This window comes from Amblyomma americanum, chromosome 8 (assembly GCF_052857255.1).
Source record: "Amblyomma americanum isolate KBUSLIRL-KWMA chromosome 8, ASM5285725v1, whole genome shotgun sequence".
NCBI lineage: Eukaryota > Metazoa > Arthropoda > Arachnida > Ixodida > Ixodidae > Amblyomma > Amblyomma americanum.
In genome coordinates, this window is record NC_135504.1 from 34,171,274 (window position 1) to 34,198,424 (window position 27,151).

Below are 27,151 nucleotides of genomic sequence, written 5' to 3' on the forward strand. Positions count from 1 at the left end.
CACAAAAAGCAGCCACTCAGGAGGTTGATGTGACTCAGCATCTACCCCCCGCACCATAGCGCACTGCTCTCTGAAAAGAGACCGTTGAACGCGGCAGTTACGCGTGCCAATCTTTCACGCGGCTATTCCGCATCGGCTGCGGTCATCATCGCAGCCTCTCGCGCGTTGTGCTTAAACTGGTAGCCTCTCGCACTACGTGCTGTAAATCGTCTGCTTCATTCTTCACACATTCGAAGTGGGCTTAGAAATGCTTGAATCCAGTAGTGCTGCCGCCGTGGCTGTGCAAATAAACCGCCAGAGTCAGCAGCTGCATAGAAAAGCTCGACTCTGCCACCAACGCCATCTCTATGTAGTTGCACACTAAGGAAAGAGGGCACCAATGCGAATAAAAACGCGGTAAAGAGCGGGAGAGAGCTATAGCGTGTCGAAGAGAAATACCCAGCAAACCGTTCTCCAAATTGGCTGTAGACTGTCTGTTTACTTCTTATAGACTTCATTGCCTCTCTATAGATATTTACTGGTGTCTATTCAAAGCTTATAGACTGTCTATAAAAAGGTCTACTAAGAGTGTATGGCCATAAATCTATATACTGTCTATAGGACTTGCATTGTCGATAGGATCAGTGTATAGGAAGCGTATAGACTTTTTAGACAAAACTCTGTAGACAGTCTATAGAATATCTAAAGAAGTTTTATAACGGGAGACTCCAAGCACGCTGCCCATACTCGCCAGCGCTAGCCATGCCTACGAGCGCACGACCCTGGCTGGTGCAAGGCTCAATGCAATCGCCACTACTTGCATAGCGCTAAGCCTTCCCAAGCAAGAAAGCCCAGCGGACAGAACAAAAATGTGCAGCACAAAAACCCTACGCTCCCGGTCGATGACGATAGGAGGTACCAGAAATAAAAAGCCGTTGCAGCCTACAAGTTTCTATACTTGCTAAAAAAAACCTAGGGGCTTTCTACCCACATTCTTAAAGAAGAAAGTACGATAGAATTTAGGTTGGCTGCTATGGTGTCTGCAATGAACGTCTACTGTTCTTTTTGAGAGTTTCCCGCCAAACCTCCGGTTAGAACCGGTTCCATTTCCCTTATGTGGTATGCATGGTATATATTGTATGCATCAACTTCTCGAATGTCTGGGTAGCTTTAATTAAATTATCATATGGGATTATACTAATCCGATGCGCTAATCCATCTTAACCCAGCTTCTGGGATGGGCTTACATCAAAAATTTTGGGAGTCCTTAGGAATTTTGGGGGTGAACCTACTTCCAAGTTCTAGGGGTCCTCATGGATGCGTTCCCTATGATTGGGCCACTGGTGGCCACACGGTGTTGATGACATCACGACCTTCTAAATCGCATTCATATATCCCGAGGTGCCTTTATACCAATACTGGCGATGTGGTGCAGCGGTTAAGCGACGCGCCACTGCCCCGGGCAGGTGACAGCCACCGGTGGGGCTTGTGAGACCCGGGATGCTCTTGCTGAGCTCCCGTAAGGCTCATGCGCAGAGCCGCGTTGGGAAGGTCGCAACTGCATTGAATTTGTCAATTATGGACAGTTTGCTCGCATTCCGGTGGGCAGTTTGGCACCTTCCACGGTTGGCAGGTTGTTCTGATTTGCAAGATCACGTGACCTCTCTCGACCAATCCCGGAACTTCGTGGGGAATTTAAAATTTCGAAGTGCTCTCTGATTGGTCCATTGGGGCCACGCGATCCTGATGGCGTCATCAGGGAATCAACCAATCAAGAAATTGGGTTACGCAGCAGGCTAAAATTTTTTGTGTGACGACAGCCTAAATTCTCTCGATTTAAACGCTGAATGAAAGTACATATATCATGACACGAACTGCATCATCCGGGATGTCGAAGAGGGGATGTAAAAGAGAATGTTCTTGATGGCTCAGTTCCAAGTTTACTTAACTGTAACCATGGCACTTAAAAGGTGCAAGTCGCCCGTTTAATAACTGAGCCACATGACAAGTTACTGCGACGACGGGTCACGTGACGAATGTGTCTTGTGACCTTGCTCTGTGAGGACGTCCTTTCACGCAGACTACGGCCACGAGATGTGAGGCTGTAACCGCTCTCACTGTAACCGCTAACGTTGTCAAAATATGACCGCCCTTTCCGCGCCCGTGTGTGACCTGAGCTCCGTCTGCCTTTGCTCGCAGTGCGTCTTCTCACTCTCCCTCTTTGCAGGAGTCAGAGCCCGTATTACGCGGAAAGGGTCAGAGCGTTTAAGTAAGCGGCGTTCATCGAACCTCACTGCCCGAATTGTGTCTCTCAGTGCTGTGTGTGTGGTGGCGCTTCGCTCGTTGCCTGTGCACTGCCAGGCCGCGCCGTTCTTCGCGGCCTGCGACTACTGCATTGGACGCCTGGCCCGTGTTTCTTAACTCTAACACGCAGTCCACGAGACTGGGCTGCGACTGACATCGCGCTAACTAGTGACGTCACTGTGAGCTGCAACCTGGCATCGAAGTGACGTCACTGACTGCATGAACTAATGACGTCATGGTGACGTACCTCGCATCAGTGTCCAGTGTGCTGCTGTGCTGCTTTTCGTGGGTTTTTGGCGCTGAATGTCACTGACGGAAGGTGGTCACATGCAAAGTTACCGAACTAGCTGTATCTTCTGCATTAAATACGTCCTACGATCGAACTAACCAACTCGTTCGCATGGTTAACGAATGACCCTAAGGATAGACAAGATCACAAACGTGGATAAATGTGGGTTTGTTCTGTTGCCTATTACGCGTAGTCGCTTCTGTCGTGGTAGCGCTGTTATTTCAAGTGATGCAAGAGCTAGCACGTCTACATAAACAACACGGAACGCAATGGGTCATCGCCGCCCGTCAGCTTGTCGCATAACTCCGCTTAATGTCACTAACCAATGTGTTCGTTGCACGTATTGCATACATATGTCATATGAGCGAAATACTTGTATTTTTTTTTGTTTTCTGCGTCCTTCCCCGCAGTCTTACGCTGATAAACTGCAACCCTAAAAGGTGATTATCCGAAAGGGGGCAATCGTGGCACACCTGAGTACGATGACATTTTGCTGCATCATTAATTCGCTACAGTCGAATCACCTGCATTCTGGAAATATTTAAAAAATGACGCAGAACCTTTCTCTGCGATCCTTTTTGTTTTTCGAAAACTAAGTGTCGCCCTTTCTTTAATGAGAGTAATTTTTGAGCCAAAGTTTTAGAGTGTTCTAGCAGAGAAAAACGTATTTGCTGTTTTCGAGGGGAAGGACACGGAGAGTACAAGTGAACAGGGGAAATCAAATTCCGGTACGAAGTCCCGCACGGCCTTAGCACTACTGCGAATGCGCGGGAATGTTGTTTGCTTGTTTTGATTATTCGTTTATTTAGCGTAAAGCATGAAATACAAACAGACAACTTCCTGGACCCAACAAAAATTGCCTAAGTGTCCCAATCACTGTAAGCTAATAGACATCATGTAGACGACAGCAAAAAATTGCGCAACTATTTAGCAGTAAACATGTCACAGCAGTAAGCAATGGACACTACTGAAAACATCAAGTTAAACATGTTATTTTTAGACAAAAAACACAAAACAAAGGACTAAAGAATATAGAGTAGAATGAATTCAATAGAACATATTTTAATTGCTTTTGAAAGGCGCGAAGAGTAGGTGAAATTTGAACGTTATAATCGAGACTACTCCACAAATGAGTACCCATAAATCCCCGTGTTTGTCGACCGTAATTAGTGTGTATTATAGGAAGCAAGAGCCGATGTCTTGCAGTAGACATGTTGGTGCGCAGTGAGTGATAAAGACATACTGTCGTTAAATTTACTATGTTGTGAAAGATCTCATAAATTAAGGCAGCGGTATTATAATTTACTAGGTCGTAGCAGAGGCCTCGAAGCATGTCCCGTATACGGAACAGCGGCTGGAATCTGGTTTCCCCCTGTATGGACTCAACAGGCGTGCAGCCTGTATATATGCATTATTGTGTAAATAGTGTATTTGTGTATGTTACCTCTCCCGCTATCCTCTATTCCTGTCCCCTCACCTCTTTCATTTCATTTCTCCATTCTGCCTGCTATCCTTTACTTCCGCTGCCCCAGCTCAGGTGCTTCAGTATCGATGGCAGATGCCGGGGCTAGCAAAAATCTTTTACTCCCTTTTCATCTTTATATTTCTTTTTATTTTTGAATAAACAGTACCGCTACTACTACCGTATGGTGCCACGTTGCATGCAGCATTTTTCTTACGGGCAGCAGCAGTTCTGTCGAGTCTGACAATGCCTCTTCTCCCCGGCGGGGCAGTCCGATCTCGTCGTACTACCAGGGGCTGGACGCCGAGAAGGACTACATCTGCAGCACGGACAAGGACAACGGCATGCACCGGTGCAGCGGCCTGCCGCCGCTGGTGCTGCCCTCTGGACTGACGTGCAACGCGTCGGCGCAGCCACACAGCGCCAACGCGCCCACCAACGCGTCGTGCGTCAACTGGAACCAGTACTACACCAACTGCACCGCGGGGGACAAGAACCCCTTCCAGGGGTCCATCTCCTTCGACAATATCGGCCTAGCCTGGGTCGCCATCTTCTTGGTAAGGCCGCTCGGGTGTCCTTCCTCTTTCTCTCTAAAGAGCCTCTGCTACTCGTATTTGCAGAGCCTTGCCCCGCGATTAAGAGAATGGGTGCGCGTGACACGCAAGAATTTCTGAAAGAGCATGAGCACACGCTCCGTTCATACCCTCAGTGCGCTCTAAGCCTTCTCATGCAAAAATTATCTATAGATAATCTATAGACTCCTTATAGACTCTATTGCCTTCGTGTCGATATTTCTTTTTGTCTGTTAGTCTATAGACTCTCTATAGATAAAATTCTATTATAACTGTATGGCTATAAATCTATAGATTGTCTATAGACTGTCTATATGATTTTTATTGCCTATAGATTGTTCTCTAGGGGTTTCTATAGAGAGTCTATAGACTTTACAGACAGAAGTCTATGGGCAGTCTATAGACTATAAAGAAATTTTTGTAAGGGTTAAGCGGCTAGCTGCAATGGTTTCAGAATTTGACGAGTTTAAATGAGTCGAATGTGTAAACTTGGAGGTAAGGCATCTGAAGTCTTTTTTGGGCTAACGTTTGAAATGGTGACGTAATCGCCGAATGAAACCGCGACGGCTTTCAGGCTTCTCCGCAGCGCTCCGCGGTGAATGGGGGGCGCACGATGACGTCATTTACGGTGCCAGTACATTTTCAAAGCAGAAGCATTTGCTCTGAAGGGAAGAAAACCAATGTCACTGTATGCAAAACCTGCAGAGCGTTGTTTGTCGGCATCCGACGAAGCGCGGCAGGGTTTGAACGAAGACAGAGACAATTTGAAAACTCATGGTCTGTGACGTCATCACCGAGCTTCTCAGCACTTTTCCGGCGCTTTGAGGAGAAGAATGAGCTTTAATCGGCAACTGCGTCGTCATTTTAAAACCTAACGCAATAAGAAACATAGCATGTTTTACCTACAACCTGCATACATTTCCATTCCTGAATATCGCGGAATTCTGCCGTCCCTTCTTTTCCAAAACTTTCCCTCGCCTCTCAGCATAGTCAGTGTTAAAACAGCTGTAGCGCTTGAGGATATGGGAGCAGACACAATGAAGCGCGCGCAGTGATGTTGATGTTTGCACAAAGGTAAATTGTTTTACTGAGTTTTTTTCACCACGCTTGGGAACTTTCTCTTCTCTCTTCCTGCAACTGAAAATAGTCCAGGTAGTTAAGCACACATTCCAGCTACCTCGGAGAACAGTCGAGAAAGGCAGCTGGCTCAACAGCATTTATCGTGGCTCGACAGAAGTTTCAGAGAGAAGGAAATCATTGATGCAAATGGTGAAATGACGAAAGCATTACACATTCCATTCAGCAAAATGTTTTCTTTCCTGTTGTCAGTCACCTTCCGTCACGTTCATGCCTCTCCATCCCCTCCCCTACTTGGGGAGAGGAGAGGACTTCCCTGTCACCTCTTTACCACCTGCCAACCGTAGCAGGTGGCTAACAGGTGGCAGGCGGTATAGTCAACACTACGCCGGACGTCAAACACTTTTTCTTCACGGTGGGGATTGTAATGCTAACAGACTAAAAAGTAAATGCGCTTTCTCTCTCCCTCTCTCTCTCTTCTTCCACGCAGGTGATCAGCCTGGAGGGCTGGTCCGACATCATGTACTATGTACAGGACGCACATTCCTTCTGGGATTGGATCTATTTTGTGCTGCTCATTGTGGTGAGTCTCGCACGCTTCTCCTTCTTCAGAAGCTGTTCAGCAGGGGGAGGCACTGCTACACCCTTTTCGTCCTGTGCCTCGCAGATCGGCTCCTTCTTCATGATCAACCTGTGCCTGGTCGTCATTGCGACGCAATTCTCGGAGACCAAGAAACGCGAGATGGAAAGGATGCGCCTGGAGCGCGCCCGGTACCACTCCAGCTCGACACTGGCCTCCACGTCTGTCTCCGACTCGGGCTGCTACACGCAGATCATCAAATACCTCACGCATCTCGGCCGAAGGGCGAAGCGGAGGTGAGTCCCCCGTTGCCCATATTTTCCTTATCTGTACACTTCGAAAGGATGCTCCAAAAGGCGAACAAGCCTAGATTACCTGAACAAAGTTATGAGATCACTGCGCCACCTGCATTAAAGTAATACGTAAACAGCGACGCCTCCTCGCTCCTCTTTGCCCCTCTTTGCCTAAATTAATGAAGTTCCATCGTTGTCCATTTTGAGTTTTCTAACTTGGCGCCACGCTTCGCTCCGTCCACACTTCCGGTTTTCAAATTTGGCGCCGCGCTTTAGCTCCGCCCACTTTCGGTGTTTTCAAATTTGGCGCCAATTTTGATCTGGCCCCGCCTAGTTTTGAAACATTCTTGGCTATAATTAATTACGTACTTAACCCACAATAAGCATTTTGTGACTTGCGCATCCTTTTTCGATGCTCTATCCGACGATATACCATTCTTTTTCCGATATACCAACTAGTTGCTCCGTTATAAGACCGAGATTGTCTAGGCCACGCCGACACCGCCTACATAGCCATACAATGCTTACGCATTAAAATTTAGTTTTCGTGGCTACCATTACGTACACTCTTTGCCAAAAGTAACCAGGCTAGACGGTTTGCTTCTCAGTCGTATATTGAAGCTATTATGCCAGCCCTCAAGCTCTAAATCTCTCTATGGTAAGCAGAACCCTCGTCCGCACCTTCCAAGACCTCTTTGGTTTTTAGGGAAGCCGTAACGGCTCTACTATACTAATGAGAAGCAAACAATGCTGCCTGGTTACTTTTGGCACAGGCTGTACGTCTTTGCCAAAGGTTACCGAGAAAAGGTAGTTTGTTTGGTTCGTTTCTTAGACGCGTAGCCAAGCACTTATTGCAGTCGTTAAGCTCTGAATGTAGGTAAAGTAAGACTAACCCTTTTTCTCACGTTTTGACATTTTTCGGCCATTAGGCGTGCCGTAAAGGCTCTATTATACCATTGAGACGCAGAAACCCGTTGTTCGGTTACTTTTGTAAAAGGGGGTACATGTGTGACACTGAAGATTCAGAATTAACGCGGAAACATTGAATCTTCGGCGCACAGCGTTGCTTTTCTACGCATAGTCGTCGGCAACGGTCCAAGTGAGCGAAAGGATACTTTTATGTAAGATTTTGTAGCGCGTGGGAACAGTAAATCATCACTACCATCATGTTCGCCCAGCACGTTACCACACTGCAGTTACGCCACACTAAAAGTGAAAACGTTCCGGTGCAGTTACTAGGCGTACCATACTGGCGAGCGACAGGTGGCGCTAGCTGGCGTTATTAAAGTGTTAAGGCTGGTGATGGCGCTAGCGGCGGAAGTTCGCGATAAGAGACTGGAAGATTGGTGGATGGTGGATGGAAAAGAAAAGATTTGGCATAAGGTTAGAAGTGCAGGATTAAAATTGTATTTAAAGAAAACGGGAGTTAACAGACCGATTTCTGACCGATTTTGACATCCTCACTGCATTTCCGCCACAGCAAGTACGTAAAAGGCATGAGTTTTTTTTTGTCTATGCGCAGCACTAACTTGTAGGACATGTAAATGGCACTCACCGAAACGGGCCCTTAGACACTGGCAAGCGATAACACTCTTACTAGGCAAAATTCATCTTTATAGCGCCTTTCCTTATAAAATAGTAGACAGTGGTGGATTTGCACTATCCGTCTCTTTATGACTAATAGCGATCATGGGTTATCTTTAAAGAGAGTCGAGGACGACGTACTCTGAAACCCGTTTTCGCGACTGTAGTGCCCTCCAGAGAGCGCACTGAAGGCTGTTTTAGCTTAACGCAGATTTCGCCAACGCCACCTTTTAGCATGCTGCGCAGACTCGCTGAAAGTTTCGCTTTCTATGCTTACATGGCAGCCTCAAAGTACTACTTTGACTTTTGAGCTGTGGACAAGCTACTATCATTATACTCCCATACGGAACGGAAGCTTGCAGTGCATCTGCGTGCCAAAAAGGCTGTCGCACCATCCTCATTCGGCAACGTAGTTAGCAGATACCCCAACTTGTCCAATGTATTCGTTTCTCGCTGGTGCACCCGCAGGTTTCTACGGTGGTACAGACGGCGGAAGCGTCGCCGGCCTCTTCCTCGAAGCCACCCGGAAGCGCAGCTGGCTGGGCCGGAAGTAGCCGTCTCGCCAGTCTCCGCTACGCGTGTCCACGCCAGGGCGTCGAGTCCGCCAGGACACTTCGGGGCTGACGGGTGCCCGTTGGACGACAGCCACAGTCACTGCTCCTCCGGTAGGTGGCACGCACGCAGGGTGTCATGTAAATAAATCATGTCATGTAAACAATAGTCATGTAAATAAATCTGCGGTGGAAATTAGCAAAAAGCGATTGGAGGATTTGTGGATCAAAAGCAGAGAGGCGACATAAGTTTGAAAGTGTAGAAAGACGTATTTTAAAGAAAATGGCGAATTTTATTAACAACTTACAGCAGAGTTAAACAAAATTAAAGGGAAAAAACTGAGCATGGTGGCAACTACCACTGCCCCGTTTCAAAGGAGACGCTCCTACCTTCAATCCATCCATCCACCCCCATGTTTTCGTGGCCCGCGTTGCTCTTTCCGTATCGATAACTTATGAATTACTTGCTGTTTCTGTTTTCACTAACGTCATCATCGTCATCGTCGTCAATCTTCGTTACGTGGTTAAAAGTTACAATTTAATAATTAACACACACACAGCACCAAAACCGCGAAAACGACAGGGTAGAATCTCCCAGTGGGGTCGCCACACGCGGCCAGCCATTTTACGGCGTATAAATTTGTGACGTCACTGTTGGTGTCCAGAATTCCACAGCTGTTGCGCGAAATACGAATCAACTCGTTTAAGTGGCAGCCCCTCAGCTAAACAAGCCGTTCACCATGACAAACAAAAGCGAGCATAACTACGAGGGCCTCAACTTGTCCGACTGCCCTAAGGAAACAGATGATCATGTGCTAAGTTTATGCTTTTTAGTACTGAGTGGACGGCAGTGATGATGAAGCCCTGCAGGGATTATGAAGGTGATGAAGAAAGAAAAGGCGGCGATAACTCTCATTATAATGTCATGCCCGAACCGCGCCGCAAGGAGATGGGCGAAGGAAATGAGAAGGCGCAAGAGAAAGTGGGTGGTGGTGAAAATATTTTAATGAAATTGTTTAGGAGGTTGTAGCGGCGGTTTGAGCTCTCAGAACCGGAACCACAATGGCGTAGGCTGCTGTCCGGGCTCTTTCGATGAGTTCCATTTGACTCGTTTCGTCCGAGCTGGTCAGAGCTGCCTCCCACCCCTCCTGCGTTGGCCGGTTATCAATAGTGACAGCCTGATTTTGTTGGCAGGCCCATACCATATGGTACAGGTCCACCTTCTCCCCGCAGAATTTGCATTGTGAGTGAAATGAGTCCGGATCTATTGCGTGTAGTCTTCGTGGGTTGCTGTAAGAGCTGGTCTGTAGCCTTCGGAGGTGCAGTTCCTCCTCTTTGTCTAGTGCCTTAGCTGGTGGAGGATAGACCAGACGGGATAACCTTAATTGCTGAAGTATGTCGGTGTAAGTTAGTAGTAGGGTTGGAGGTTCCATGGCATTCGGACTGAGTGCACGGGGGAGAAATGCTCGGGCTGAGGCATGTGTGCTCTCGTTCCCTGGGATGCCCTGGCGACCTGGTACCCATATTAAGTGTTTGCGTGTGGCTTGGCAGCCACGGGTGTAGCTATCTTGCAGGATTTTAGCTGCGAGCGTTGCGATCCTGCCTCTGAGGCAATAGCAATACGCTGTCTGTGAATCAGTAAGACTATTCCGAGGTAGTGTACATGTATTGCAGCTAGAGCAATCACCACTTCTTCCGCAGCCAGTATGTCCTGGCTAGCCAATACTGGTCCGTCCATTGTTTTATTTTGGTGCACTAGGGCGACGACCGCCATTCCCGGCTCGGGACCCGCCGCATCGACATAGAACACGCCCTCACGCCCGCCGTAGTGCCTTTTCACAGCTTCGGCTCGTGCTTGTCGTCTTGACTGGTGAAAATCGGGGTGCATATTCCTGGGTAGTGGAGCTGCCTTCAATTGTCCTCTCCATGAGGCTGAGAAAGTGGGAAGGTTCCAGGCCGCTTGTGCTCGGGTCGTTGTGTGCACGTGGAAACTGCTAACGCCCCAGCAGCTGAAGCGTTGAAGGAGCCGCAGCTCGGCGCTGTCCCATGCAATTATTTTTTAGAGAACCTTAATCCACATGTGTTTTACACGTTGATTGGAAGTGCTAGTTGTGCAGAGTTCGTTTGATTCGTACTAATTGACGTCATCACACAGCAAGGTAAAGGAACAGTGCAACTCATTCACGGCGAAGGGAGCAGGCAGACATAGAGCCGCATTTCTGTGGCAATACCATACGTACAAAAAGACCTCACGGCTTAATAGGAACTGCAAGAAGAGGCGATGTCCGAGAGCAGCGCTGTGTCTGACTATTACTCTATTCGTCCTATCTCCCTTCTGCAGTTCCTCTACCTGTTCAACATAGAACGACTAGCACGGCAAAGTACCCCTTGGCTTTCACATAACAAGGTCCTAAATGACCCGTTGATTCCTTTTTACCCGACACACGTGGCCGTTAGTGCCTTTCACATGCACTAACACCCCCTCCCCTCAAAACAACTAGCGATGAATCTCTTCATAGCATCACGAGAATGCCCCCATCAACTCTCCATTTTCTCCTCGGCCGCTTGCAGAGTCAGGTTCCTCGTGCTCGTCGTCGCCGTCATCATCCGCGGCGGCGCTGCCGGCGGTGTTCGAGGCGTGCGACGAGAGCGCCGCCACCGAGTGCTGCCACATGCTGGTCGTGCCACCGCATGCCAGCCCCGAGGTGTCGGACGTGGACCTGGCCGCGTCGCCCAGGAGGCCCTCGTGCCTCAGGGTGGCCGCCGCCTCCGGCTCCTCGTGCGTCTCCAACAGTGGGCCGGGAGGTAACGGTCGTTCTCGTAACCGCCGCTAGTCGGCAGCACGTGCCGTAGAAAGGAAGCGGGGAAAGTACGCGCTGGCCTGATTAAAGCTCCTGCATGCGGCTTCGAGCCGGGGCGTCGAGACAGACTGCACACTACCTAAATGTAAAGGAGTACTCTGTCCGCACGTGTGCACCTCTGAAAAGGTCAATTCAACTATGTTCTGCACCTCTGCATATTCCGTGCACAGGTACACCTGTGTGGCCATGAGCATTGTGAAACGAGCCAACATCCCCTACAAAGTTAGCGCTGCAGTATGCTGACTTTAGTTTAAGTTCAGTGGAATCAGTACAGGACCGAGCACCCATATGTCTACAAGCTCAGATGATATGCTCGAAGGATACATGGTTCTCTATGGAGCTCCGTCAAGAGAACCACAATGAAAAGGTGCCTACTGCTTACAGGAATACCCTACTGCCTCTACTTAGGCAGCGCAGCTCATGCAGGCGCAGCACACCTTATCCTGCAAGCTTTTTGCCAACAGATATTTATATACCCTCGGCCTCAGCACAAAGCTGTCTTGGTGCTTGTAGCAGTGGGTTCGCATGCTCGGACACAACGTCACAATGTTAATTCGTGTTCCATATTTCACGAATCGCGACATACGAAAAGGTTGTCAATTAAGTATTTCTGTGGGTCTCCCACACCACACTACAACGTGCATGAGTAGCAGCTGCCGCTAACAAAAGTGGAAAAAATAAGAAGCATACCTAATTACAATTCAGTTTGTAAGTAGTAAGAAATTGATTGCAGCTGCAACATTTTGAGACAAGATTTGTAAATTCTTCAAGCCAGTATCCCCGCCAATTTCAAAAGCGTTATGCGTGCATAAGCAGGAAGCATGTCAGAAGTTAGACCTAGACGCCTATGTCCCATTTCTGCTATTATAACCAGCAGCATTATCAGGACCGATACACATGCAGGTTTTTTAATAAGGTTGTAATTATTGGTATCCACCTAAGCGCAGCCATACGACTACAAAGAAAAGAAGTTTACACAGAAACTTTGTAGTTAAAGAAAAATTCGTTCTGGTCCTGTGTTGAAACCCGGGACCACCGCTTCACCGGAGCAGTCGCGCTACCAACTGAGCGAATCGGGACGGCTGGCATATGATCGGGCGAGAGCTAATTAATAACTCGAAGTGGGAACAGTGTTGGTCAAATGTTGAGGACAATCCCCCAAGGTGGAGTAAATTTGTAATAAAGGAGCAAATTACTCACTGGCATCCACCCGAGCACAGCCATACGGCTACAGAGGAAAGCTATACAGCTTTCTCTCAGAAACTTCATAGTTACATAAAAATTCGAATATTTCTTTAACTATGAAGTTTCTGGTGTAGCTGTATAGCTTTCCTTTCTAGCCGTACGTCTCCGCTTGAGTGCACGCCATTGAGTAATTACGTCCTTATTTTAAAAAATCTACCCCACCATGGGGGATTGTCCTCAACATTTGACCACATGCATGCGTCGTAAATTCATCGCACTATCGACGTTTGTGGCCATACAGGGCCATGCACACCTCCGCTGCTGACCGAGCAACCCGGCAGCACTAAGTCGTGCACGGGGAAGAGCGTCTCACTCCAGGCCCCGATGACGCCGGAAGGGAGCGAGCTGCGGCCGCTGGGCTCCGTCGCCAGCGGCTCCTCCTCCTCCCACCATCTGCCGACGTCCACCGGCGCCACGCTGACCTGTGCCGAACTGCTCGCGTTCAGCGGCGCCCAGAGTGCGGCGCTGGCTGCGAGCTTTGCCAGCAACTTTGCCATGCACCGGTTCTACTCTACACTCAGCAAAGGTGAGGCGCCGGATTGGTGCGCTAAACCTGCCGCAGTACGTCAATAAGATTGATTGATTGGTTGATATATTGATTGATTTATTTAATGACTAATTGATTGATTTACTGATTGCTCGATTGATTGAGTGGTTGGCTGGCTTGTTGATCGATTGATTGATTGGTGGATCGATCGATTGATTGATTGATTGATTGATTGATTGGTTCGTTGATTGATTGCTTGGTTGGTTGGTTGATTGATATATAGATAGATTGATCGATTGGATGGTTGGCTGATTGACTGATTGATTGATCGGTTTTTACTGTCACACAGTAATTACAAAAGCATGATAACACCAACATCTGGAACCCTAACTAAATCTTGTCGAGATCTTGTCTTAGTCGTCTGCTTTTAACGCGATAATGTTAAAGACCTCGTTGTCCAGAAAATCCGGTGTCGGCATTGCGAGCGAGAAATCGCGAGCGTAGAGTGAGCGGGTAGATTAGGCCAGCTACCTGTGTTATGTAAATAGTGTTACAACACAAAAACAGCTACACACAGGTAACGTGCCTGTAAGGGAATTGCTTTCATAGTGGGTTGAAGCCGGGCGACTTTTGAACTTCTGCAGATATGCTTGATCACGTGTGATCAGCGTTCACGCTAGCGACGCAGAGGGAGTTGGTTCAGCTGAATCGCTACAGCACCTTAGTGCCATCATTTTGTGTCATTCCTTTAAAGCCCCTAGGTGAGGGTCCGCAAGTGGCCTCAGAGATTAGCGCAATTAGCCCTTCGGCATGCATACCGCTGGTGTCTCGTTTATCTACGTGCTGATACGAAACCATATGTCAACAATATGCACTCAACCTGCCCATCATGGGCCAGCTGATCGTCGACCGTCGCGCCATCTCATGTTACAGGTACGAAGCATTACTCAGCACCGCAGCTGACCTTTCATTCCCATGGGGCTTCGCGGCATCGGCGCGGCAACAGCTCTCCGTCCCCATCATCTGGTTCCTCATCGGGATCGTCATCGTGCTCCCGGCACCACCATCGGCATCGGCACCACAACGAGGACGACGACGAAGCGTCATACTCGTCCTCAAGCGGAATAGAGGACGAAGAGGAGTCGTGGTACTCTGAGTACGAGGACGAGCTCTCCGGCAGCGGCACGACCCGGGTGCACTACCGGGGTCCCTGCTGCCGCTTCTGGAGGGCACGTCAGGCCCAGCTGAGGCGCTTGGTGGGACACCAGTACTTCCAGAGGGGCATCCTCACGGCCATACTGGTCAACACGCTGAGCATGGGCATTGAATACCATGACCAGGTGGGCCAATCCCTGTCTGGCCGCAGGCTACACTCTAAACAGGAATACACCTATATGGAAGTAAGCTGTCCTTTAGAGCACTCCCTTTTATATAAAGGGAGTGCACTAGAGGACGTACACCTATATGGGAGTAAGAAGGAAGTAAGCTGTCCTTTAGAGCACTCTCTTTTATATAAAGGGAGTGCACTAGAGGACATACACTTATATGGGAGTAAGAATGGAGTAAGCTGTCCTTTAGAGCACTCCATTTTATACAAAGGGAGTGCACTAGAGGACATACACCTCTATGGGAGTAAGAAGGAAGTAAGCTGGCCTTTAGAGCACTCTCTTTTATATAAAGGGAGTGCACTAGAGGACGTACACCTATATGGGAGTAAGAAGGGAGTAAGCTGTCCTTTAGAGCACTCTCTTTTATATAAAGGGAGTGCACTAGAGGACATACACTTATATGGGAGTAAGAAGGGAGTAAGCTGTCCTTTAGAGCACTTCCTTTTATATAAAGGGAGTGCACTAGAAGACATACACCTATATGGGAGTAAGCTGTCCTTTAGAGCACTCCCTTTTATATAAAGGGAGTGCACTAGAGGACATACACCTTTATGGGAGTAAGAAGGGAGTAAGCTGTCCTTTAGAGCACTCCCTTTTATACAAATGGAGTGCACTAGAGGACATACGCCTCTATGGGAGTAAGAAGGGAGTAAGCTGTCCTTTAGAGCACTTCCTTTTATATAAAGGGAGTGCACTAGAAGACATACACCTATATGGGAGTAAGAAGGGAGTAAGCTGTCCTTTAGAGAACTCCCTTTTATACAAAGGGAGTGCACTAGAGGACATACGCCTCTATGAGAGTAAGAAGGGAGTAAGCTGTCCTTTAGAGCACTTCCTTTTATATAAAGGGAGTGCACTAGAGGACATACACCTATATGGGAGTAAGAAGGGAGTAAGCTGTCCTTTAGAGCACTCCCTTTTATACAAAGGGAGTGCACTAGAGGACATACGCCTCTATGAGAGTAAGAAGGGAGTAAGCTGTCCTTTAGAGCACTTCCTTTTATATAAAGGGAGTGCACTAAAGGACATACACCTGTATGGGAGTAAGAAGGGAGTAAGCTGTCCTTTAGAGCACTCCCTTTTATATAAAGGAAGAGCACTAGAGGACAGCCACATCTCTTTTTTACTTTTCCTGTTTTAGAGTGTAGGTAGTGGCCTCTGATGACATGTAATGCTCTGCACCCCCAGGTTGCATTGGATGCAATTAAATTACTGAACTGTGCAGGTTCCAACTATCTGCTTTCCTGAGGACACAAAATCATTGCATTTGAGCGGTCGGACAGACAGATATTCTTGATTGACGTTACGACTACCTTGAAACCTGTAATTCCCTACGTATAATCCTTGATACAGAGCGTATAAATGTGAATAATTTTTTTACCTGTGCAGGCGGAACTACAGGAAAGCTAACCTAATTGCATAGACGGTCTTTTATGCAATTTTTTTCCGCGGAAGTGTTAAATTGTCAGATGCCAGTTATGCAGGAGGAACATAGAGTTATTCAAAAACAATTCCTAAACACAAAACTGCTTAAATTTTTTTTAGAAATGCCGCATTGGAATATGACGGAGCAGTTTGTAATTTTGTTCTTTATGTATTACGTGCGTTTCTTATTCTTCCAGAGTTTTACTGTCCTTAAATATTCATAACTCGCCAAAAGTATGTATATCTTTTTACGCTCGAATTAAATTATTTAATGACTCCCTCAGGTTTTTGCTTTTTAGCACTGAAGGGGCCCTTAGTGATGAAATCGTGAAAATTTCTAGCTTTAATCATCTGTTTTGAATGTCTGAGTAGAGCAAACGAAAACTCTTCAATCCGACCTTATCAACCGTGCTTTTATAACTTAATGGTGATGCGTTTCGCTCTCATGACTGTTCTAAATTCCAACTCATATTTCAAATCTAATGCAAGCTTGCATTGCACGCTACCAGTGAGTTAATTTGCAATTTTTTGTTTCAGCCTCAAGAATTGACCCTGGCCGTGGAAATCAGCAACCTTATCTTCACAGGCATCTTTGGCCTGGAAATGTTGCTCAAAATTCTTGCTGAGGGATTCCTCTCCTACATAAGCAGCGGGTTTAACCTTTTTGATGGCGTCATTGTCATCCTTAGGTGAGTATATCCTGCATCATTTATGCATGGCTGAAGTATGATGCGTTTCGATGCGTCACATCTGTCAGGCTGAAGCCCTGTCACCTTGGAAGCTAAAGTGACAGTACCTGCCAATGCTTGTCCATACTAACGTATTTTTAGATGCCATTTCATGCACTGCTTGAAGAGTTCTTGTGGTGCTGAAATGCACCGAACACAACTGTAGATAATTCTGCGTAACACTCGGTGCAGCTTCTGGCAAGGACCATAACGACACCATCTCTCTGATCAGTCAGAGCAGCTATTTTTCGAACTGCCATGAGTTGCAGCCGGCAAATCTTAGCGCTGTTGTCTTGAAAATGTGACGTCAGTTCACCGCGTAAAGATGTTCGATAAAAACTGAACACACGTTCACCTTTTTTTTTCAGTTTTTTCAGTGCAGCTTTTTACACTGAACTGATATAAACCAGAGGGGGCTTTATGAATAAATTTTAGAGAAAGCAGAAGTCAGGTTTGATGCCATGTACGCCAGGCATTTTTCGTGTAGCAAAAGAAAATAGAGGATCGCATAAGTTTTCCTTGATTTTCACTGGAATGTAGATATGAAGAATCCGCCCGTGGTTAATACTCATTCTAAAATCATCATTAACAAGTCATTTCTTCACAAACCTATAGTTATTTCTCAATTTTGATTCCGCATGAACTATATATGCTCACTACTGACATGATTTGTACTTTGTTTTCGGGCTGCGCGACAGGAAATTTTCCTTGGCAATGTAGTGAAAAGCAAGCCACATAAAACTGCCGTTAGCGACATGTGGTCTGCGGCGATTGCAAGAAATCATCACCTGGAATCACTAACACCGTACAACGCTAGGGTCGATATTTTTAAATACTAATTCTTTCCGCGCACAATAACACAATGGAATGAACTCCCGCCTGATCTACTAAACACCGTCAATGCCTTTGACAAAATTGCTTGTTCACAGTTGCTGAGTGCTTGGTTCTTGTTCTGTGCCATTATTTATATTTGTTCTGCGATGTTATTTGCTGTATTTCTTTTATGCCTTTTTGCCCCTCCTACCAGGACCCATTTAGGGTCTACCGTATACTGTAAATAAATAAATATAAATTCAAGACCGCTAGTGTGTCTTCACGCGACTTTCTCACCCCTTAAGTGTCACGCTCGAGCAAGGAATTATAGCATTGAGTTTTCAATGAAGTGATGAAGATTTTAGCTTACGACATTATGTGGTTGCACGGGTGGGAGAGAAAACCTTTACGAGCAAAGTACCTGTGTGTTGAATGTGCGCCCTTTTTCTCCCGTCTTGATGGCAGCATAGTGGAGCTCTGCCAGAGCAGTGGGAGTGGTCTCTCGGTGCTGCGGACGTTTCGACTTTTGCGGATACTCAAGCTCGTCCGGTTCATGCCGGCCCTGCGACGACAACTCTTCATCATGCTGCGGACGATGGACAACGTGGCCGTGTTCTTCGCTCTTCTGATATTGTTTATTTTCATCTTTAGGTAAGGCGAGAGAAACAATTACCGCCCTCTTTGTGCCGCCCCACTGACTTTGCGTTCTGACACGAATCGAAGGGCTTAGCGGAGATGCCGCAGGGAAATCTTCCTCTCTGTCCGCATAATTAGTAAATGATTTAGTTGTAGTAGTGACCGCTGGATGTCTTCATTTGAGCTCGACTTGTTCTGGCTGTAAAGCTGTGCTCTATTTTATGCTCCAAGGTTAAGCTTGCGATAAAAAAAAAAGCTTCGACTGTAAATTTTACACCACAATCGCTTTCATCTTTGGTACACCAGGGCAGTGCTGTCTTGTCACTTTCTCACACTGGCATGCTAGTCTTCCTTCATTCTCGAGCTTTACTAAGCATGCACTTGGTAAAACATGCCCATTGTATAAGTTTATTCCAAAGCAAGCTGCAGTTTGTTACTAAGGAATGCTCCATATCGGGCACACGAGATTTCATAAAGTGTGACCGAGAAAACTGCAAACTCTTTTTGGATGTTTCTCAAGGGCCTTGAATGCTTTTGGAGCTTATGAAAGCGAAGGTGTGTTTTCGATAGAGTAATGTTATTATAAATTATTAAGCAAACAGGAAAGGTTTTTTCCCGATACATGTTATGGTAGGGCGATACAATATATTATTTATGTGGGACAGGAAGTTAGGTGGGCAGGCATGGCCAGCAGGTGTTGACAGGTTTGTTTGCTCTTAGCTGCAGATAGTGCTCACGTAAAAGTATATTTGAACCTAGTTGAAAACTGATACATTTTTAATGTGAGAGAACTTACGCACATCTGCAGTCGTGCAGTACTTTGCAGCAAAGGCCACCATTAGGGGTTAGTTGTTTGCATGCATTTTTTTATTATTTTAGCCTCTATGCATGTACTTCAGTTCGTATGATATAACAACAATATAATATAGATTTTATCAGTGGTGGCTGTTTGAAAGAAGCTGTACTCTCGCCTACTGTGATAGCCAAAGTGAAGGCTGGTGTATGAAATTAAGAATGATCACACCTTGACTATAGCTGGCTGCTATTGAGACTACACTCTTGGCAGCTAGGCACTGCGTTTTTCACATAGTCATTACACAAGTGTAATTTTAATTAGCTATATTCAAAATGCTGAGTCGGAGCTTTTTCGGGTGGTATTTTAGCTCTGCACAGCTATTAGTGTGGCCTGCTGCTTTCTGCTCTGCATCACGCTTGAAACGAACACTTACAAGAAAGAGTTCAAGTCTTCACGAACACTTCGTTGTCTAGGCACCTAAACTAAAACTGAGCGGATCTTGTCAGGCACAATTCATTTTCTATCATCATAGAAAAATACTTTCCAGAGAAGAGTGTTCGTGCAATCTGTGACACAGGGAGTAGTGTACATTGTGTGTGGAGAACTACTTCCACAAGGCCGTTCGGCGCAACAGCAGACCACAACCAACCAACGTCACGTGCACAACAGACTTCCAAGTACAACTTGGGACCCACGGGGCAGAAAATTTTTTTCTCTTCGGTTTTATCAGCTGTTTTTTTGTAATAATGAACAATATTTTTCACTTTATTTCACCTCTCACATTCCTCACCACAGCGTAAAAACCCTTGCTGCCTGCCTTCACGAAACACAATCCAAGGGGTCTCGGTGTATAGGGCTCCATAAGGCGCTCTCATGCACATGCTTCTGGAAGCCATTTCTGGTTGCGTTGTAGTCGCTTGGTCGATGTGTCTACAAGATGTACTTAAAGCTTGCACGAAGTTAACGTGGGGAGCTTTGGGAGAAGTTATTTAGTCCTGCTTCTTAAAACTAGGTACGCCATCTAGGACAAACTTTAAAATAAGTGATTATGCTCAATATAATTTCACTGGGAGCAGTTCTGAATAGTAAAATCAAAGCTTACTCGAACAAAAAGTAAAAATAAACACAGTTTCACAGATTTGAGAGTTATGTATTAAGGTGGGTAGCTTGCCGTTCTTTATAGCCATTTGTACTGCCTATTTGGATATCGTCATGCCTTCTTAAACACAGACCAAGCATAAACTTGCTGAAATATTAGAACTCTCGGTCCTTTTACTTTCTGTGAGCCTTTGTATATTTTACTGACATAAAGGTATGTTACTTCACAGCATTCTTAGAACATTTTGCATAGCCCCTTGGTTCTTATTCAGCTTAGAAATAAACCGACGTATGAGTCAACTTGTAGGCACATCCTCCAAACGACTCGAAATGTGCGAGGCATGAGAGCTTCTTTTTCTCTTCAACCGCTGCATTGCACGTTGGTGTAAACCCACCCACCCTTGGCTGTGTACAGACCTTCCCACTGCGCTTTACACCTCAGGGCGTGCCTCACTGGGCCGTGCTTTTTGCCACTCACACTGTTCTGTTCCCGTCACTGAGCTGCGCTGCTGCAGCAAAGCAAAAGGCATAGCTAATAACACTCTCCTCACTTGCGAGCACAGCTTCACTCCTTGCAAGACGTCTTGCGCATTGCACATCATCACGCTAGATCTTGCCGCCGCAAGCTCGGTTCTTTTCTGTTGGTAGTGTAGGGGCTGAAGCAGAGCTTTTTCTCTCGCAAACATTTCACTTCAGGGCTCAACGTTCTAGGCAGTGTGCGCTATAATTAGGTGTTCTTAATTGTGCTGAACTTAATTTAGTGCATTTTATGTCTGTAAACGTGGAGACCTATAAGAAAGAACAGTCGGGTCAAGAGAAACAACAGGTCAAATGCTTTCAACGAGGAGCCATTGGCGAGTGAAAAGCAAAATTTGAGTCATTTGCGCTCTGGAAGCTATCAACTCATAAAGTTTAGACCGGTTGCTTCATTTTTTATAGAGCTGCAGAAACTAACATGCTCAGCCCCAATTTACAGCCAAAATTTGTTAAGTTTTGGTCCATTGTGCTGCGGCTGCAGAATGGGTGACCGGAGATGCCCTTGAGCACTACACGGACATTTCATGCCATTAATAATGATCCAAGCCAAAAAGGTGAGGACGACATTTCTGTCCAGCCTACAGAACTTCCCTCTGTCAGGAGTTCCACGAAAACCCTATGGCATGTGTTAGCAGCAACGTTTTTCACGCACATTATATTCAGAGCGCATCTGACGAAGGCTCTTGAAGGCTACGCACCTGGGAAGGAAAGTATAATTACCCGCCTGAATAGGAGGAAATCAATCTTAAATAGACTACTCTTCTGCGCATCGCTATAGTTATCTGACTAATCCATACTTCTAGCCAATAAGTTCTTTTCCTTCTTAGTATTTATGTTAATGCCTACCTTCAGGTTATTCGAGTTAATACCTTATTCAATATTTTATAAAGCTACGATAGATATTTGACTCCCGGACACACAATTAATGCTCACACTTCATTTGCCATTTAGCGAAGCATGTTCGACTCCATATCAAATTGAAAAGAGGAATTCCGGTTCGAAAATAAATCCTATGAGAACAACAACCTAAAGCACAAGAGAAACGCCTTTCACGACGCCTGTTTTTGTGTAATACTTATCCAGAATTTTCCGTATACTTACATGTCAAGAAGCAGCCATGCAAAGCATACACACAAGCAGTGTCATTGTTTGTAAATTTAAGCGTGCGCTGTTGTTAAAATGGAGCCCTTACCACTTATTCTTCGAGGCCGCACAACCTGACCAGTGTGACGTACTTGTGTTGTGCGCATACTCCATGCGCAACACTTCGCCCCCCTCCTTGCAGCGTTCTGGGCATGAACCTTTTCGGCTGCAAATTCTGTGTCAAGGAACCCGACGGGACCGTGCAGTGCGATCGCAAGAACTTTGACTCCCTCCTCTGGGCACTAGTTACCGTATTCCAGGTACACAAATAGCGTCTTCTGCATCTTTTTTTTTATTTTTCTCCTAAATTCCTCGATTGTCATCGGGGGACGAGCTCGGCAAGCTGCCAAGAGGAGACAAAGAGGTGATGGGAGCCCAGAGAGGCAGTCGGTGAATAGCCAACGGTCGCGGCGCCAGGGCTATCTAAAGCAGCACGTGTAATCCGCTCAATATTGCAAATAGATGGCTTTAGTGCGGGCCAATATTGGGCCAGTATTTAAATATTGGAGTATATCCAATGTGCTTTTTCAATACTGGGCAGATAGCCATTACTGGGCCAGCATTTCCAATATGGGGCATAACTGTATGCCATTATTTGGCCGGTGTTTCCGATATTGGGCTGACTACCTGTGCTGCTTGGGATAGTCGCGCGTGGGGTGCCTCCTTCATACCTTGGCCAACACTCCCAGTAGGTGTCTGGTGGCTGCAGTGCTCCTGAGCAGTATCTGGTCTCGGTAAGGCTGTTGTACAACAGTGCCAAGAATTTCCTGTCATATGGAGCGAATTTGAATTGGCACACAGCCACAAGGCTCGAATATGTTTCCTGAGTTTCTCTTAGTCAGGTTGCGGTGCAGCCAAATTTTGAATTCTGACCACTGCCAAAACTTTTCAACGTAATGCAACCGAAGTAACGAGGATTTTCAGGATGACCATGTCCTCCTCTCTTACTGTAAATCCAGCGACTGTCAAATTACCAGCAGAGGACAAGATCAGCTTATGCGAAGTATAAGGTGGCTAAAACAAAAAGCAAACCCTTTTTTCTTTTTCAATATTGCGCTCTCAACTTTGAACTTAACCTAAATTATTATTGCAGTGTGCATTGGGGAGTCCCTTTTACTCTAAATTTAACAAATTCTAGACAGTTTACATCACTCTCTACTGTAAAACACAACAGAAAGATTGTTGTTGTCAAAACAGACTTTTATGTAGTATGTTGGGACTTGACAACAAAAATTATTTTCGTGACGACAGGATTTTTTAGTATCGTGTAGTCCCCCTGTCGTGACGAAAGAGCCAGTCCTTTCGCGACAACAGACAACTTCGCAGTATTACAAAAAAGTATGTCGTAACGACAGGATGACAAAAAATTTTCTATTTTCGGACCAACTCTGCCGGACTTGGCGAATGAGCTCCCTTAATCTTCTATGGATCTTGATCATCACAGTCGCTCACAAAGCAGGCTTTAGCATGCAGAAAGTCACAAGTAAAACACGCTTTTACTTCTTACCAAAGCTGTACCGGGAAGTCATTATTCTATGTCGCATCGGCATAGAATTCAGAATAGAACATAGAATACCTCGAAATTCTGCGCGAGAAGTTAGGCAAAAAAACATGAAAGCTCGGCCTGTTCCCAGGGGGCTCGAACAAGACCTTAACGACATCGGGTGCGCGCGCACGAGCACTGCAGCTGCCGCAGATCAAACGGGTCACCGTGTTCCCTCTGTGGCAAAACCCGCACCGGTGTTGTGTCAAACTGCACACTGTAGGCGTTCGACCACCCCAGCGACATGTCGGCCCCGTACCCCGTAGCAGAAAGCGCTCATGATGCCCTCGTTGTGCGCCAGACCAAATGCAAACCCCTCGCAGCTACGAGTGCATTTCTCCAGGCCTGTGATCACACTCTCTCTTTTCTCTCTCTCCGTCTTGGCTGTGTCTGGCTGTTCTGTGTGTCTGTGTGTCTGTGTCTATGTGTTATAGTGAATGCCTTTTTTCCGTGTCCATCTATGGGGTAGCCACAGCTGACTAAGGTGTCGACGCAGGGAAAGTAAATGTTCGTGGCGAAAGATAATGTGAAGCAAACTAAACATTACTTCTTTGTTGCACCAAGTAAAGTATGCTTTTTAATCCACTACAAAAGATATTGCGGGCTGGCAGTCACGTGATAGTGGTTAAGAACAAATAAACGAAAAGAAAGGGGCTGCGCCTTTGTCAAGCTGTATCTTACAGCTTTTTCTGCGCCTCTGCTGTCTGCACCTTTTGAAGGCAGAAATAAATTTGAGTTTGATTTGATTATTTCTTGAGAAGCACGCTATAAAAACCCCGTCGGCAGAGTACCTGGCATGACGCCAGTAACTACGGACACTGTAACCCAACCACGACTGAAGACGGTAGAGCAAGGTATGAACTTCATAAAGTCATTGTTGTGCGAGAAACAACCTTGTCAAAAGACATGACAAAATGTTTGTGTTGTTGCAGTAAACATCCTTTAATATTTCGGGAACTAACCTTGTCTTAACAACAGAGATTCTTGTCGTGACAGAAGAAAATTATGTCGTAATAACAACGCCTTCTATAGTATTCTGCACTCTCTTGTTTTCACAACAGAGCCAAATCTTGCGCGAAGACAGGCCACTGTGCAGTGCAACAGAAAGCGTTTCTATCGCAACAGCATGGCAGAAAATTTGTGTCGTATCTTGGAACCGAGTTTGTTGTACTTTTCTCATGAGAAACTCGCGTGCTCGTGTTTAGCCTGCGCTGTAAAATTCACCCGAAGTTTAATTAAACAAAGTGCGCTTGACAGAAAGCTGAGAAGACCTATATCGAGAGGCTGAAACCATGGCCGTGTTGTCTAACGCAACGGGAAACGAAGCTGCCCGGTTTGCGCCGGCCCTAGTTCGAATCCCGCTGGATGGTATATTATGAAGAAGTTTTTTCTCCTTGATACATTCAGACGGAAATGTCCGGAAGTTTTCGTGTAAATTCTGCTCCATATTCGACCTCGCGTACGGTTTCAGGTTCACCCCTTTTTCAGGGCGATGTTCGCCTTAGTTTGCCGAGAAGGGCAGCTGACACATTTTATGTTTAATGATCACGTGACTATACACTCGTCCCTTGCGACTAATTAGACTAATTTTAGCTCCAACTCAGCCTAGATGTTTTCTTGTATAATGTACTCGTCGGCACCTGACCAGGCCGCCACACTACCCTGGAGGAAATTACGTTTCCACTCGTGTCACCACTGCCAGTGCTGTGTAGACTTCTGCTAGTGTCGGCATTGTGTTCTTTTAAATCTACCTCGACAGCTGTGCATGCTGCTACTTGTGATATCAGCAGTACTGTATAAGAGCACTGAAAGTGACAAAATCTCGTAGATCGTGCGGCATTAAAGGTGGGTACCTCTTTACTACGACTTGCGGATGTGGTCAGATGTGTTAAAATTACTCTGCAAGTTTCCCCGCCTAGAACTGTGCTGAAAGGAGGTAACACATAACTACTGGAGTGGCCTTTAGGTGGACTCCAGGCATCACTGCGTTGCCCTCATTGGTTGTGCCACCGCCAGCAGGAGCCTACAACAGTGGCAGCAATCTAAATCAGGATGAATGTGTGTGTCCTATGTGTGTGCTGCCATGTGTGTATCTGCGTGTGCCTTGGCTTTTTGTGTGTCCTGTTCGTCGCCTGTTCATTGGGCTGTTTTCCTCGGCAACGTGCTAGCTTGCCTGCAAGCCACCCGCTGCTTTGGAGACATGTGCCTGTTTTGATGTTGTATGCCTCGTGACCTTGCTGCCGGCTTGGCTTTGGCTTTGTCTGACATTCCCTTTTTTTTTAGTTTGCGCTTTTTTTGTCTCTTCTTTCGTTTCCTCGGCTTTCTTTGTTTTATTGGTGCATTTATTGGCATTACTCGCTTTGTGTTCTTTTTTTAATTTATTGCGCTCAAATCTGGAAAGCAGCAGCTTCTTGTTGTGAAAGGTGCAAACACTGGTCGTCTATTTACATGGTGATGTACTGTGCTAAAAAAAATTTAAGCCAGCAGTATTTCTTCATCAACTCTTCCACCATTTTGTGATAAGATTTTAAAGCGCCTGTCAAGGAAATGTTTACTAGAGGAGAAAATTCCAAAAAGCCTAGCATTGTCTAGGCAAAATTGGAAGTCAAAAATAGTCCCCCGACCAAAACATTAGCCATATTTTCCAGATTAACCTTACGGTTATACGTATATTCACATTCATTTGAAAAATCGAGGACGGGCATGCAGTCAAGAAAGGACGCAAAATTTCTAACTAGGCATTGTAGTCAATGCTAATGTGAAGTAAGAAAAGCAGCTGACATCAAAAATGCTTCCGCTTCATCATCAGGTGCTTTTGCAGTACGATCGCCTGTTTCTTTTAAATTGCAGGAGGCAGTGCTTGCAGACAAAAAGCGGAATCAAGAAATGCTGCGCATATCTTAACGTATTTTTATGCCCGTTTCACAATTTCACATGTGTATCTGGTTCCAAAGCTTAAAGTACGACTCCAATCGCCTATCCGCTAAAGGGGACCTCTGTACAGCCTGATGTCAGCCCGAGTTTCATCGTACATGTCTACCTCTAGTTACGCAGAGTAGTAAAGTTTACAAATGACATCAGTGGCCATGTTAGTTTCTCATTTCTCAAAAAGGCAGTTAATCCCTGCCATTTGTCATTAAGTAATGACAGTCTTACGTTGAGGCTGCGTTCACCTCACTAAAGTGGAGTTGATGGAGAAAGGGTGCACGTTGCAGCAGTGGCCAATCACTTTTTTGTTTTTTCCAACGCCTTTTTAAGAGAGGCAGAGGCATCGTTTCGTGATCCGTGTCTGTGGTGGGTTTCGTGACGTGTGTCCGCTTGTGGTCTCTTGTGAAGGCGCCAGCCAGGACATTTTTTTTCTCTCTGTGTTTTGTGTGCAACCAATGACTTCTTGTCTTGTGTGAGTGGCTCACAGTGGCTTGTCATGGCTTTCTGCTTCTGCTGCCCATCAGCAGTCATTAGGGTCCACCACCAATACTCAATTCTCATGTGAAACAAGAGATGCCACAACCTCAGCAGCACACAGGATCGGCCCAATATTGATAATCTATTGGCAAACGGCGGCCCTACAAAGAACGAGAGTAAAACCACTGAACCTCAGCAGCAGAACTGATCGGCCCAGTATTAGAATGTATTGGAAAAGGCCGGTCCTACCAAGTACCAGTGCAGAACATCGATTTCCAATATCCGCACTGCTAACCAGCCCAATTCAGCACAGTTACTCGGTCCAATATAGGTAATAAATTGGCAAATGTTGGTC

The 27,151-nt window shown here is 46.2% G+C and overlaps 1 protein-coding gene across 1 annotated transcript in view; it reads left to right on the forward strand.

Moving 5' to 3' along the window:
• LOC144101289 (voltage-dependent T-type calcium channel subunit alpha-1G-like) overlaps positions 1-27,151 on the forward strand; it is an 82,444-nt gene that overhangs the window by 10,781 nt on the left and 44,512 nt on the right. Inside the window, exons 3-12 of the mRNA XM_077634386.1 lie at positions 2,207-2,248; positions 4,306-4,591; positions 6,174-6,266; positions 6,351-6,559; positions 8,609-8,805; positions 11,263-11,496; positions 13,039-13,323; positions 14,218-14,624; positions 16,635-16,786; positions 18,104-18,289. Coding sequence (XP_077490512.1) covers positions 2,207-2,248; positions 4,306-4,591; positions 6,174-6,266; positions 6,351-6,559; positions 8,609-8,805; positions 11,263-11,496; positions 13,039-13,323; positions 14,218-14,624; positions 16,635-16,786; positions 18,104-18,289 — 2,091 coding nt within the window. The remainder of the gene's footprint in view (positions 1-2,206; positions 2,249-4,305; positions 4,592-6,173; positions 6,267-6,350; positions 6,560-8,608; positions 8,806-11,262; positions 11,497-13,038; positions 13,324-14,217; positions 14,625-16,634; positions 16,787-18,103; positions 18,290-27,151) is intronic.